The following is a 12,723-nucleotide window of genomic DNA, read 5'->3' on the forward strand; positions in this document are numbered from 1 at the left end:
GTCATAACGGGAACACACCGAGAGAAGCTCTGAACAATCTAACTTTACGTGAGGTTTTGCAAAACTGAGGACCAGAAACTTTCCAAACACAGTCAGGGTTGAGCCAACAGTCATTGCCAAATCTGGAGTTTGATTTAAGTACGTCTTTGACCCAGGCATTTGTTCCAGTTCCCAACTGTGGAACAAACCTAGCTGCTCTCTAACCATAGCATACACAGTGTGTCACCTTAACCATGGCTGGCATGATCTGAAGCACACCTGTGTTTGCACTATAAGCCAAAGTTCACAACAGATTATCCAAAAGATTCAACAGTCAGCAGTCTTAAGAGGATGTCTTCTAAAGCTGCGACACCACAGAAAAGGACAGACATCTTGCCAGCTCCTGTGCCACACCCTTTATTCAGGAGTGTTTACTAAAGTCAAGAAGCCACATATTCCCAAAGAAAAGGGTAGCACACCTTGCAATACACATGACTGGTGAGGAAAAGATGGAATATTTTCTTTTTAGAGCATCTCCAAACCCCATGCAGGGGCTGCACAATTCTCATTTAGGGACACAAAAGGTAAAATTCATCTTGTCTCCCTCCCCGTGCAGGCTTCTTTTATTTTTCCAGCCCAGTTCTAAATGTGCCACACAATATAGCATCATACATGGAACTGTACAGGCATTGGTAACCAGTTTCCTTATTAAGACAAAGGAACCAATTATTCAGAAATCACCTAACAGTACATGGATCTACTTATTTTTGTGGTCCTAACAAAAGATGGACAAGAGATGTAACCAAACCCAGAGCAGTACACCGAAAAGGATAATCATGAAGAAATTCTCGTGAAACTGCCTTGTAGATATTAACCACACCCTTACTGACATCTAGTCTGGCATCTTCCGTTACGTTAAAATATTTTAGTTCTTACAGCATCTTCCGTGGCCCCTTGCAGTACCATCACCTCTTTTCAAAGTTGGAGAAATCAAGGAAGAGAGTATTCTGTTCAGGATGGTTCGCAGGGTCAAAATCAGATGCCTGCCCTGTCTTCCAGTTTGTCCTTGTATCTGTTATATATTGCTTATGATTCAAAGTGTATCTACAGTTAAATGAGCATGGGAGAATGATACAAATAGTTTGTATAGGCATCAAGGAGAACACACCATGATCTGTAGTCTAGACTTGTCCTTTCCTCCATCCTCCCCACAATTCACAGAAAACCAGGGATGGAAAAAAATATTCCTCTTGTTATTAATAGAAGTATAACTTGTGTATGCATCAGTTCTTTGAAGCAAAGGGGGAAAGATCAAGAATTAGTGCTTAATGAAAGCGGCTTTGCTATTGTTAAAAAAGCTACATAAAGTCAGTCCTCATTATCATTTCTGTTATCATTTTGACTGTTGGGAGAGCTAGTCCAAACCCTGACACTGCCAGCAACCGTCACCTTTGCACTGCTTCACTATGCCTAATGCAACTTCTGCTTCTCAGCAGAGAGCCAAGATGTCACTGTGCTCGCTCAGCCCACACCCCTGTGCTCTGCACCATCCCTCCAGCCGAGTCACAAAGGTGGACAGAGGTGAAAGAACACACAGAGCAGGGCTGGGTAATTAGGGGCTTCCACTCCCTCCCGCCCCCAGAGACACGCACATACGCATGTGCACACACAACTCCTTTGCAGATGAGAGATTGCACTGGGTAACAATGATGTTAGCGCTGTGATGAGTTAGCACCTTGCCCTGAAATCACGTGTGAAGCAACGGCTGGGAGGAAGGGACTTCTTAATGTGGAGTCCCCGAGTCTTTGGAATGCAGCTGTTATCTCCCTCACAAGCTTCAGAGCACTGATAACTTTGCAAGACATTTCTTTCTCACACTCAGGCAAATCCAAATGCACTTCACTAGGTTTTCCATCCCTCAAACATGCAGGGGGTGGAACTGAGCATCAGACTGTAACAGTGTTCAGCAGCTCTCACCAGGAAAGCTGAATCCCATCAGAGTTCCTCTGCATACAGTCTCTTTGGAGCTGTATACCGGGATGAGGAGTTACCCAGTGTACAACTACTGATTTCCTGGCAGTCACAAGAACCCTGAGCACAGCTGTGAAAAGGAAAAAAAAGGAGTTATAGCTCTTACACTAAAGTCAGCTGGCAACCTGCAGCACCTCTCCTGCCTCTAAGCTGTTTAACAATAGATGCATAAACACAGACAACCACTCCATCCAAAGAGGCAGAGATTTAAAACCTTAATTAGCACATTTGGACGAGTCACCACAAATGAGATTAGTTTTTGCGCATCGCTGGGGAAGCAGTTGTGCCCCTATAATGTCCAAGTGGTGGGCCCTCAAACTGACCTTGGAATTCCCCTTTGGATGCTCATCTGCTTTGCTCTCACTGGCACTGTCTTCCCCTGCTGCAGGCAGCACCTGTTCAGGAGTTAACAGCCTGGTTTTACTACAGTCTGGTGCTAATACTGGGTGACCATATTTGATGTCAGCCACTGTGAATATACTGCATGGAATGAATAATTTCAATTTGTAAAGGGACTTCCCAGGTAGCAAACCATTCAACACAGAAAAGGGGCAGAAAAAGGTCTCTATAATAGCACCTTGTTAGCGCAGCACACATCTGCTCTCTCTTCTTTGTTTGTGGAGTCCTAACTGCTTTGTCTGCTGACAAAACCCCGGTTTTAGTGCTGTCAGCACTGCAGAGCTGTAGAGCTGCACAGAGCCAAGCTGCGTTCTCATCTGCCTTGTGCTTCACCAAAAAAATTTGCCCACTTAAGCAAGGATACCTGAGCAATTCTTACTGCTTGTCATATATAAAACAGCTTTGATTTGGAGACCCCAGGATGAACTTGCAGTGCCTCTTGGTCAAGAAACATTGTCCTGACTTGTAGGCTGAAAAGCAACTGTTTTACAACTGTCTCACTAAGAAATGCTCAGATACTGTGGGAATGAGCACTGTATTGCTGCTAGAGGAAGAGATTATCTAAACATTTCGGAACAGAACTTAAATCAACCCTATTCACCATAATAACTCTGACTCTTCTGTAACACAGAGCAAGTAAATGTCATGAAGTTATAGACCACTGGACACCAAAAAGGTAATGATGTCACCAGCCAGGTGCTGCCTGATTTGAACGACGGTTGTGGATACTACACCTGCATCAGCAGTCACAGGAACGCATGTGGGACACTGAGAACCAGTAAAGGAGGAGAAGAGGATGTAGGTCTCTCCACATGGAAATAAACCCATGCTCTGTTACAAACCAGGGAAGGGATATAAGAGCATTTATCACAGTTGGTGATTTTCTTAATTATTCCTCTTGGCCTTGAGTTCCGGAAATAGTCTCACCCCTCCGCCCACAGGAACAGCCTGGACCTTGTTCAGCCATGGACCTCATGGCATAAATATTTAAGGGTGAAAACTTATGTTCTCACTAGCCATTTCCCTATGGACTGGCCTTTCCCTTACACTCATCAGTGGAAATGTTTTTTTTTTTAAGTTCTCAAAGACAGAAAAGGAGTTGGCACCTTTCTTTTTGAGTGACATTCATCTGTAGGTAAATTGATTTAATAGCTTGTTAGAGTGCCAATTAGAACCAACAATAACTCAATTGACCTATAACTGCCTTGGCACCAATACAGCTTTCAAAATAAGAGAAAGGAAGAAATCTGTGCTCTGGCAGAGACGAGAGCTCAGATAGTTGGTTTCAGGAGCAAACTGAGGGATTCGTGGGCTTGCTAATGAGATGCTCATAACACATCAGAAACAAAGACAAATTTCAATGGTTTCAAGCTAAAATGACACTATGTTATCTCCAGACAAAGATAGCTCTTTTATCTGTATAATAAATGGATTTCAGTGCAGCAGCAGTGACTCCACAGCAGAAAAAACTCAGTGCAACAGAAAGCACTTAGCATAGTTACCTAATCAAAATAACACTGTATTGAAAACTTAAGTTTACCTGCTTATCATAGCACTGAAAAGTCCTACACTGATTCTATGTGTGCCTACCAATAAACACTTTTAGAAAACACATTTTTCCCTCAAATAAAATCTGTTTCACACTAATGCAGCGGAGATTGTGCTTCAATACAAATTCATCACTTTAAATGCTTATCTCCAATGATTGAGGTATTTCAAGTTTAAAAAATAAAAAATAGGTAGAATTTGTCTAAACATTGCTGGGCTGGTAGTATCCAAGGATGGAATGAGGGATAATGTGGAAGACTTTTAAATTACTAGGCAAAACGATCCATTCTTAAATCAGAAAGGAAACCAGGGAGTGAGAAAACAGATTGTTTGAAGAGTCAGAGGGACGATAGCAACTAAGAATATATAGAAGGGGAGGAAACTAATCTGGGGACATCCACCCAGAAAAAACCTGAAGCATAAAGATGGAGACTGGCAAAGGAGGGAACTGGACTGAGTAAGGTGCCAAGCACAACATACTGCAACTGGAACATTGCGGGGAGTGGGGGAAGATGCATTAATAAAAACTAAGGTGAGGTGGAAAACAGTGATCACATGATAAGCTGGGTATTGGGACCTAGGACTGGCTGGACAAGAAACCTCCCACGAGAAGCCTAAAAAATGGAGATGGGACTGGTGGGATAAGAAACACAAACCTGAAGTGAGGGATGGGGGAAACAACAGGTTGGAGAGAGCGGGGCAGAAGGCGTCAGGCTTAGGTACTGGGGAGAAAACACGCAGAGAGTTTGTAATAAGCAGCGTACGTTTTCTTTCGAAGCCTGGAGAGTAACCCAAGAATCTGGTGCATCATTGTTCTTTTGCTCTAACTACCTGCTATGGCCATTGCTTAATTCGGAGCAGAGGGCAGTGCAGTGTATCCTCAAAAAGATCCATATCTGCTAATGAACCCAGAGATATTACTATGATGAGGATGGGGATTGATTTGTTTTTTAAAACCTTAACAACTGTACAAAACCACTGTATTAAAAATTAGACTGCAAAGTCAAAAGCTCAGGTTTTGAAATGGCAGAACGGAGGTTAGCTGTACGTATGTATTATGTTACAGTCATTACATGATTCAAAACAGTTCTTTCCATGGAATTCATGCTTTATTCAAGAGGAGAGGAAGGGCTTGAGGCAGATGTGTGCAGGAAAGAGATTCTCTATAGGAGCTCATTTCTTGCACAATCTGGAAGGTTTGCAATAAGAGAGATAAGGAACTGCAGAATGAGATGTGATGGCTAGGGCAGATGAGCGGTGCCCTGGAGATTCCGTCTCTGCCAAAAAGTTCCTGCAGAGGTGTTAGGCAAATCACTCAATCCAAAACTGCAATTAGAATAATATTCTTAGGTGATGATTAAAGAGAACACTATGTCATTGTTTACAGCAATGATTTTTTTCTATAACAACAGATAAACTAACAAACATCAGAGGCTTGGGAAGAGGGTGGGTGGGATCGGCATGCCTATTTCTCAGTCTGGCTGCTCACCAAGCAAGTCTAAGAAATGGTCCACATCAGAATGTCCCAATCCTCTTAAAGCACCCATTACCCTTAAAACAGGTAGTCATTACCTCTGTGCCCTTGTCTTCTGGGTCACAGCAATGTCTGATTCCTCACTAAGCACCCACAGAGGCAGAGCTCTGAACATAAGGTATGCTGTGTAATGCTACGTACTCTGCAAAACAGGTCCTCAAATTGACTACACCAAGTTAATGAATGTTTTTGACCTTAATCTCTATGAGTCTCTGCCACCTTGCTATAAACTGGGGATGATAGCACCAGTTTCCTAGCCAAAGTGTTGGGAAGTGAAATGAACATTTATTGCTATTATAGTTGACTATTTTATAAGTGCCAAAGAAAAAAAAAGGCCATGAGGAAATTAACCTGTTTTTTCAGATACGATCTGAATAAGACGAAATAAATATGGTATGCTATCTTACAAGGAGAGATGGAGAAAATGTTAAATAGTTTTTCACAAAGGAACCATCCCTGTGTGCACTGAATGAGGCATGGGCTTCCGTGGAAGAGACAATGTGTTCATCTCTTGGCAGAGATTTGTATGAAGGGCCTGAATTAAGTTTGTGCAGAAAATCATAATCATGGCACTTCCTTAAATCTCAGTGCTTGCTTTAGCATTTATTTATACTCTTTCATCTCATTTTCTGCACATGAACATATGTGAAAATACTGTAATATATGATCATAGTCTTAAAATACATGTGGTGATACACTGAGGTGTTTCATTTACTGAGGCCTTCCTGTTCTCAAATGCTGCCTTTTGTAGCATCTGAACATGTCTCATACAAAAAATTATATCCCCACATTGATTGCCTAGCGTGGGATTTTTTATCCTCCACCTCATGACGTGAACTAGGGCATGAAGCATGTGATGACTTGCCTATGGACATGGGAAGTATGGCTGCACTAGTTTGGTCCCCTCAGTTCATGGTCACAAAACCATGTTTCTTCTCCTGCACCCTGATTCACAGTCGACTGAAGACAACAGAAGTCCAATCCATGCTGTTCAGTGGGATTTGGATTATCCCTCATATTATTCCTGTTTGGATCCCCTTGTTCTGCTCCGGCAAAACTGCTCTGGGAATTGGCAGGAAAGTTGTCGGCAGTAAAGACAGAAAGATCTGACTTCAAGAAAGCATCTCCCCTTCCTCAGCTAGCAGTGTCCCCACACTATTCTGAGGCAACTGCCATCAGCATGAACAAGAAAAGCAGATAGCCAAATCTATGATCTGCCTACCAATAAACCTGTGCCTGATTTGCACTTTGTGTTTGTTTCTAATGACAGGCGCAGGTTCTGCTACTAATGCAACTGTTTCCCCGACCTTTCCCTCTAAGCAGAGGTTTCACTGAACCAGAATTTCAATTTGCTGTACATAAGGCTCACACAATCGGTAGCTTTCATTTTACTTTGCTATGAGTAGTGGGCAAGTCACGAGATCAGAGTTTGCTGTCGTGGGCAGCTTCTGAATGTGGATAGGCATGAAGCGAGGCCAGCACATGAAGCAGCATTCTGGGCAGCAGGTAAAGAAAAGGGCGTTATTGTCTGAGAGCAGGGAGAGCAACACCCACCTAAGTGAACTGCCAAAGTCAGTGAGCAGTGCTGTATGCTTCACGAATTGTTTACCCTTCTAACAAAATAGTGAAAAGCTTACAAATGAAAACAATCTCCACAGACAGAGCAGCACTCTGTGAGGCACTCTGGAAATCAGTTCTACTCAGGAGAGTGGACAAGGTAAACACGCATCCTTCCCATTTTTGCTCAATCCCACCAGGGTTCAGTATTTAGTACTATAATTAGTAAATCCCACTGATTCCCCACGAGAAGGCAGTCTGAATGACACTGCTCAGAGGTCTGGGGCAGCATGAAGGGGAGCGAATGATTTTGTTCTTCAGGAATTCCCCTACCTTATACATCGCACCTGAGCATCTATTTATTTTGGTGCCACAGAAATCTCCCTGGGTTCCCAAGCAGAGAGGAGGCTCTGGCAGAGGAAGCAAATGAAAAAAAAAAAAAAAAAGGATCTGTTTGCAGACACGTATTACAAGTAAGGGAGAACAGTGGAAAGCAATATTCCAAAATCTGAAGTTGGGACTGTTACTGAGTGGAATATTTTCCATTGTTTTCACGGAGGCAGCAGCTTCTCTTTTCTGTGAAGAAGTTAATAGATTACTGGGCAGTGAATAATGTGCAGTTCTATTTACATCCACTGTTTGGACTATTTTGGTCCTTCAGATAGTGTATCTGTTCTCAGGCCTTTCTAAAAGCAGCATGCTACACTTTTTTGCAAGCAATTCTGGGTAGCAGCTACAACCAATATGCTTCAGTCAGCTACAAACTAGATAGATCATTGTTTGTCTGGAATTTTTTTATTAAACCAATTGTACTGGGTCAATGCTTCCTCTAAGCAATAAATTACAATTCTATCTACCCAGTGAAAAAGCTTTCAAAATTGCAGATAAATCTTGATCTAGGAAATACAGTTTAGCTCTGCACCGATGTGCGATCAACCACAGATGCAAATAAACTCAAGCCACTAGCACATACATCTGCACATCAGAATAGGAGCTAGTACTCTTATTTTCATTAGAAATTGCTAAGACACCTTTTAAGTGCTTCTAGAACTAGTTCACTGCATTAGTCATGAGTACTCAGGGGCACTGAGTTTGGTTTTTATAAAGGTCATTTAGTGTCTTTTCCCCTCACAATGGACTAAAAGCAGAAATCAACAGAGCCTTAATCTATATTAATTTGCTTTACTGTTGGAGGGTCATAGATTTGTCGCTGGAATTAGCCATATTAGATGCTAAAATGATAATGTAATGGGACTATGATGAAAGCCTCTGTTCTATTCTAAAACAGGAACTCCTCTCACATTGTGCGAAGGAGAAGCAACTCCATGAAGTCAGAGGAATTACACCAATGTCATTTCACAGCAGAATCAAGCTCCAGTAAATAGGGCTGGAGTGTTCCATTCAAAAGTTCACATCTCAAGCTGTACTGAGACAGGAGTCATGAGGTCTGGAGCTCTACCAAAACACCTGGAGATGCACCTCACTCTCAGAGGTGAAACTAGTTTCTCCAAAAAAAACCCAGAAAACAAGACATCTGGGTCGAAATATTTAAATATTTAACTTGAAACTTGTACAGCAAATGCTACTGCACAGCTTTGGTGACAGTGCAGGATAATGGAGACTCATGCCTCTTACAAGATCCTAACACTCCAGAATCTGCACCCATCTATAACAAGGAGCAATCACGCATTGCACTGCGTAATTTGCAAAGCAGAAAATAGAGTCCTTTGGGTCAAGGATATAGCTCTTGCAAATATTTTGATGATATCTGCTCTTTGGTGCAATCTGCTGCATTTCAGAGGTCAAAAAATGTTATTCATATTCATGTGAGTTGTTTCCAACAGAGATGCTTTAGTAGCATTCAGAGAAGGAGGGAATACAAAACCCGAACAGAATCTGGGAAAGCTCCCACTCTTCTCCTTCAAGGCAGCCATTGTTCATAGGTCATTTTTCATGAAAGCCCACGCATTTTCTTTAAGTGGAAGTCATATTCAAACAGATATGCTGCAAGTGACCTAGAAACAGGTGAAAAAAGTTCCCCAGAAAATAAACATATTGACCATACAGTAGTGCATCCAGCTTCTTCAGCTGTCTCCCTGTACAATCAATACCACTGCCCCATCTGATGCTGATATATAATAGCAGGGAGAAAGCACATATCTGTGTGCTAGGCTTCTGGCATCAATTTAGGAGAAACGCAAAGCGGCAAGATATCAGCCTACCTGGAATCTGACCCCAAGCAGAGAGTGTCTTGCACCAGGGTACAGATACCCAACTCACTGTGCTTTCTCTGCACAAACACAAAGCTACAGTCGGGAGGATTTTATTATTAATACTAACAAGTCATACATGCATTCATATATATCTGCATACATATGAACATCTGAGTGTTAGCAGACTCAGTATGATCATCTGGCTTGGGAGAGTCTAGCTTGCTTGCGTATTTTCATTCCTTTGTGTAAGGCTAGGAGTGGCCCTATAGCCAAGTACCTCAGAAATAAAAACTTACCTCATAATTTATTGTGCCGTTTTAAGGAATAAGCACTGGTTCGCTAGGAATCTTAAAAAAATAAACTCTTAGGACCATCTCATCTTGGGCAAGGTAGTTACCTCAGCTACTGCTACAGTACTTTTACTGACGTTTGCCAGTCTGGTTCTACGCTGAAAACGTAGTCATAAAGATGGAAGGGAATAAATCCACTACACAGATACATAAAGAATATGCAAACGGAACACTACTTTTGCAGAAATCCAAATACAATCCAGAGACTAAATCCAAAATTCCTTGAGGGTGCAACACACAGAGAACACCTTGCTAGAATAACCCAAGAAAGCACAGTAGTTAGTTTTTAACTCCAGACTTGCGGCAAATAATACAACGATCTATAGCCAAGACTATGAAATTGGTTTTATTGTTTTTAAAGCTAATCACTTTCACATTTCACTGTGTTTCTGAGGTGTTACTTGATCAGTCACAACTGGGAGACAATTTTATACTCTTTCCAATTTGGGTTTGAGTAAGATTGTACTTGCAAGGACTATGTATCATGATGTAGCTACTGGAAACCCTCATATGCTCGGTCAGCTGTGCACTTGGGACACTTGAATGCACTGAATTTAAATGACAGTGCAGTCTTCCAATTCACATAGCCTTCTAATAACGTTTGTTAATCCAAGCAAATATCAAGGAATCTGTTCAGTGCCAGTGCTGAATCTTCTAAGCACGCGGACTGCTTGCTAAATCCCTAAAAGGTAGTGTCAAGAGGTTTCTGTCATTTCTGTCTCTGGGCACCCAAATCCACCCTGGAACTCCTTCCTGCAATTATCTTGCTAACTGCATTTTAGGGAATAATGCAAGGTTTCTTGAAGAGTCCAAGACTTCAATAAAATCACGTAGTTTGATAGATATGTGTTTGAACAATGATCTTCTACTGTGTGCTTTTAAATGTGAGATGTAAGCCAGTTGTAATTAAAGTTGAAGCAATAAACCTTAGCCATTGATTGCACTAAGTAATTAATTATTGATTGCAGTACTTTACATACATATTGCAGAAGACAATTCACCTGTGCAGTAGACAATACTTTACTCAGAAATTCCCAAACACAACCCCTCTGCTCACAGAACTATACAAAAATTTGCTCTAGGGTTTACAAGTTAATTTCCTTTTTAACCTTCATGGAAATGTTGCTGTTTGAGTGAAAGCAAGCCATTACTTCCATAAAGACAATGTTAACTATGCCCTATCCAAATTAATTTTGGATACAAAAGAGAAAATCTTTCTCTCTAAGACTCTGAAGGTGTTAAGTTCCTTCTTAATGAATGCTGCTATACCCTGCACATACCAATTCCCGAATTCCCGACAAGCGATGCTGCAGTAAGAAGCCCTACAGAACAGCAACAGTAGCAAATCCTTCCCTAACTCTTGGGAGAGGAGAAGGGAGAGGACTCTGAGGTATGAAAATGGGAATTGAAGCATTAATCGGGCAGACCATACGTTCTGAACTGGAGATGCAGGACTAGTTAAGTAGCAGACACCACGCTTTTAGTCTAGAGTTGTGCATCAGGTGGGAACATTTTTCCCCATTTACATTGAACTTACGGAGAGGCTTTCCCTTATACAAAGCCAAAGCGAAAGACATTTGTTGGTTTAAAAACACTATTTAAAATTAATAATAGTGTGAGGTCACTAAAATTAAGCTTAAATATAAATGAAACCTGCAGACTGTTTGACTGGAGCAGATCTCAGCTGTGTCCCCCAGCTCCTCTGACTAGGAAATTAGCAAGGAAAGTTACGTCTGGGTGTGTGCTCTGTGCGGAAATGTCTGAGCATGGTAGGGGAAGGGGCAGGCCAGCTAGTTTTGAGTGGGCCAAGAGGGGGGGGATTGTACCTGAAGTCGCTGTAGGGATGGATGATCCAGAACCCGGCAGACTTAACCCTTTCCTGCTCCCTCTCCACGGCCTTCTGGCTGCCAAACATCCTCAAGGAGAATTTGTTGACCCCCGGCTGGAGCATGGCCCCGAACTGCCTCTGCATGAAACCGGCTTGGCCCAGCCTCTGCTCCTCATCAGGGGTGATCTGGTCGCACCCTCCACCTCCTTCCACTTTGATGGAGGTAGAGGAGCAAGCCCGGTGGGGCTGCTGCTGGGGCTCCGGGGGGGAGGCTGGTGCTGCGGGCGCTGGCAGTCCCTGCTCCAGCTCCCCGCTGCCGAGGGGGCTCTTGTCCTCACTGGGGGAGGCCGGCTCCCCTTCCCCGCCGATCAGCCTCTTCTCCTCGGCCGCGTCGTGGAGGTGCCTGCTGGTCAGCGAGGACAGGCTCCCTTTGAAGCGGCGGCAGTCCCCGTTGGTGCTAGTCTTGGCGCCCTTGCTGCCTGCCTCCGTCTCCAGGAGGCCGGGGTCCCCCCCTCTGCCGGGGTCTCCCCCGAGCGCCCGGGTGCTCCCAGCAGAGGGCGAAGGCAGTGGCTTCAGCCTGATGCTTTTCCTCCGGGTGTCCTTGTCGCTGTCTTCCTCCTCGTCCATGATCGACGCCTTGGGTCCTATCTGCTGGGGCAGGCTGTAGAGCCTCTTGCGCATGGAGGGGGGCAGCTTGTCCATGGCCGATGCTGCTGCTGCTGCTGCTGCTGCTGCTCAGTTAGAGGGAGAGACCCCCCCGTTCTGCCCAAGGAGGGGAACCGTCACTGCCCCCAGGCCCCTGCCCCCAGCTCAAGGGGCAGCAGGGACCAGAGACTGGCGTGTCATCTCCTTACCAGACTGTGGCATCCACGGGCTCTGCATCGAAACAGAGGCTCTGCATCCAGAAGGGCAGGAAAAAAAAGAGGGAAGGCAAAAAAGCCCCCCCCCCCCCTTCCTTCTCTGTTGTCCCGATGTGGCTACTTGCTGCTTGTCTCCCCTTGGTAAGTCTTACTGCAATCCCTGTCTGCTCAGATCCAGAGCACTGGGCAAGAAGTCTAGAGGAGAGCCACACACTTCTGGCTGGAAGGCGAGGGAGGGCGGCAGCAGCAGCAGCCGCCTTGCCATGTTGGCTTCGAGATGCAAATGTGCTGTGTCTCCCGGCGGGCAGACATCATGCGGAAAGCGAAGCTCAAGCCCGGGTGCCTCAAACTCCTCAACCTGCCGGCCAATAACACAATGAACTGCAACCTGCAGCAGCCACTGCTTGCTTACATCACTGTCATC

General features: G+C 43.9%; 1 protein-coding gene across 2 annotated transcripts in view; it reads right to left on the reverse strand.

Annotated features, from left to right (window-relative positions):
• Positions 1-12,324, reverse strand: part of HCN4 (hyperpolarization activated cyclic nucleotide gated potassium channel 4) — a 107,973-nt gene extending 95,649 nt beyond the window's left edge. For both annotated transcript variants that reach the window (XM_087743887.1, XM_009469638.2), the window contains exon 1: positions 11,438-12,324. In XM_087743887.1, coding sequence (XP_087600013.1) covers positions 11,438-12,141 — 704 coding nt within the window. In that variant the 5' untranslated portion in view covers positions 12,142-12,324. The remainder of the gene's footprint in view (positions 1-11,437) is intronic.
• Between the last annotated feature and the right edge of the window lie 399 nt (positions 12,325-12,723).

The sequence above is a fragment of the Nipponia nippon genome, unplaced genomic scaffold (genome assembly GCF_047370975.1).
Source record: "Nipponia nippon isolate SJK-2023a ecotype South Korea unplaced genomic scaffold, ASM4737097v1 scaffold_9, whole genome shotgun sequence".
Taxonomy (NCBI): Eukaryota; Metazoa; Chordata; class Aves; order Pelecaniformes; family Threskiornithidae; genus Nipponia; species Nipponia nippon.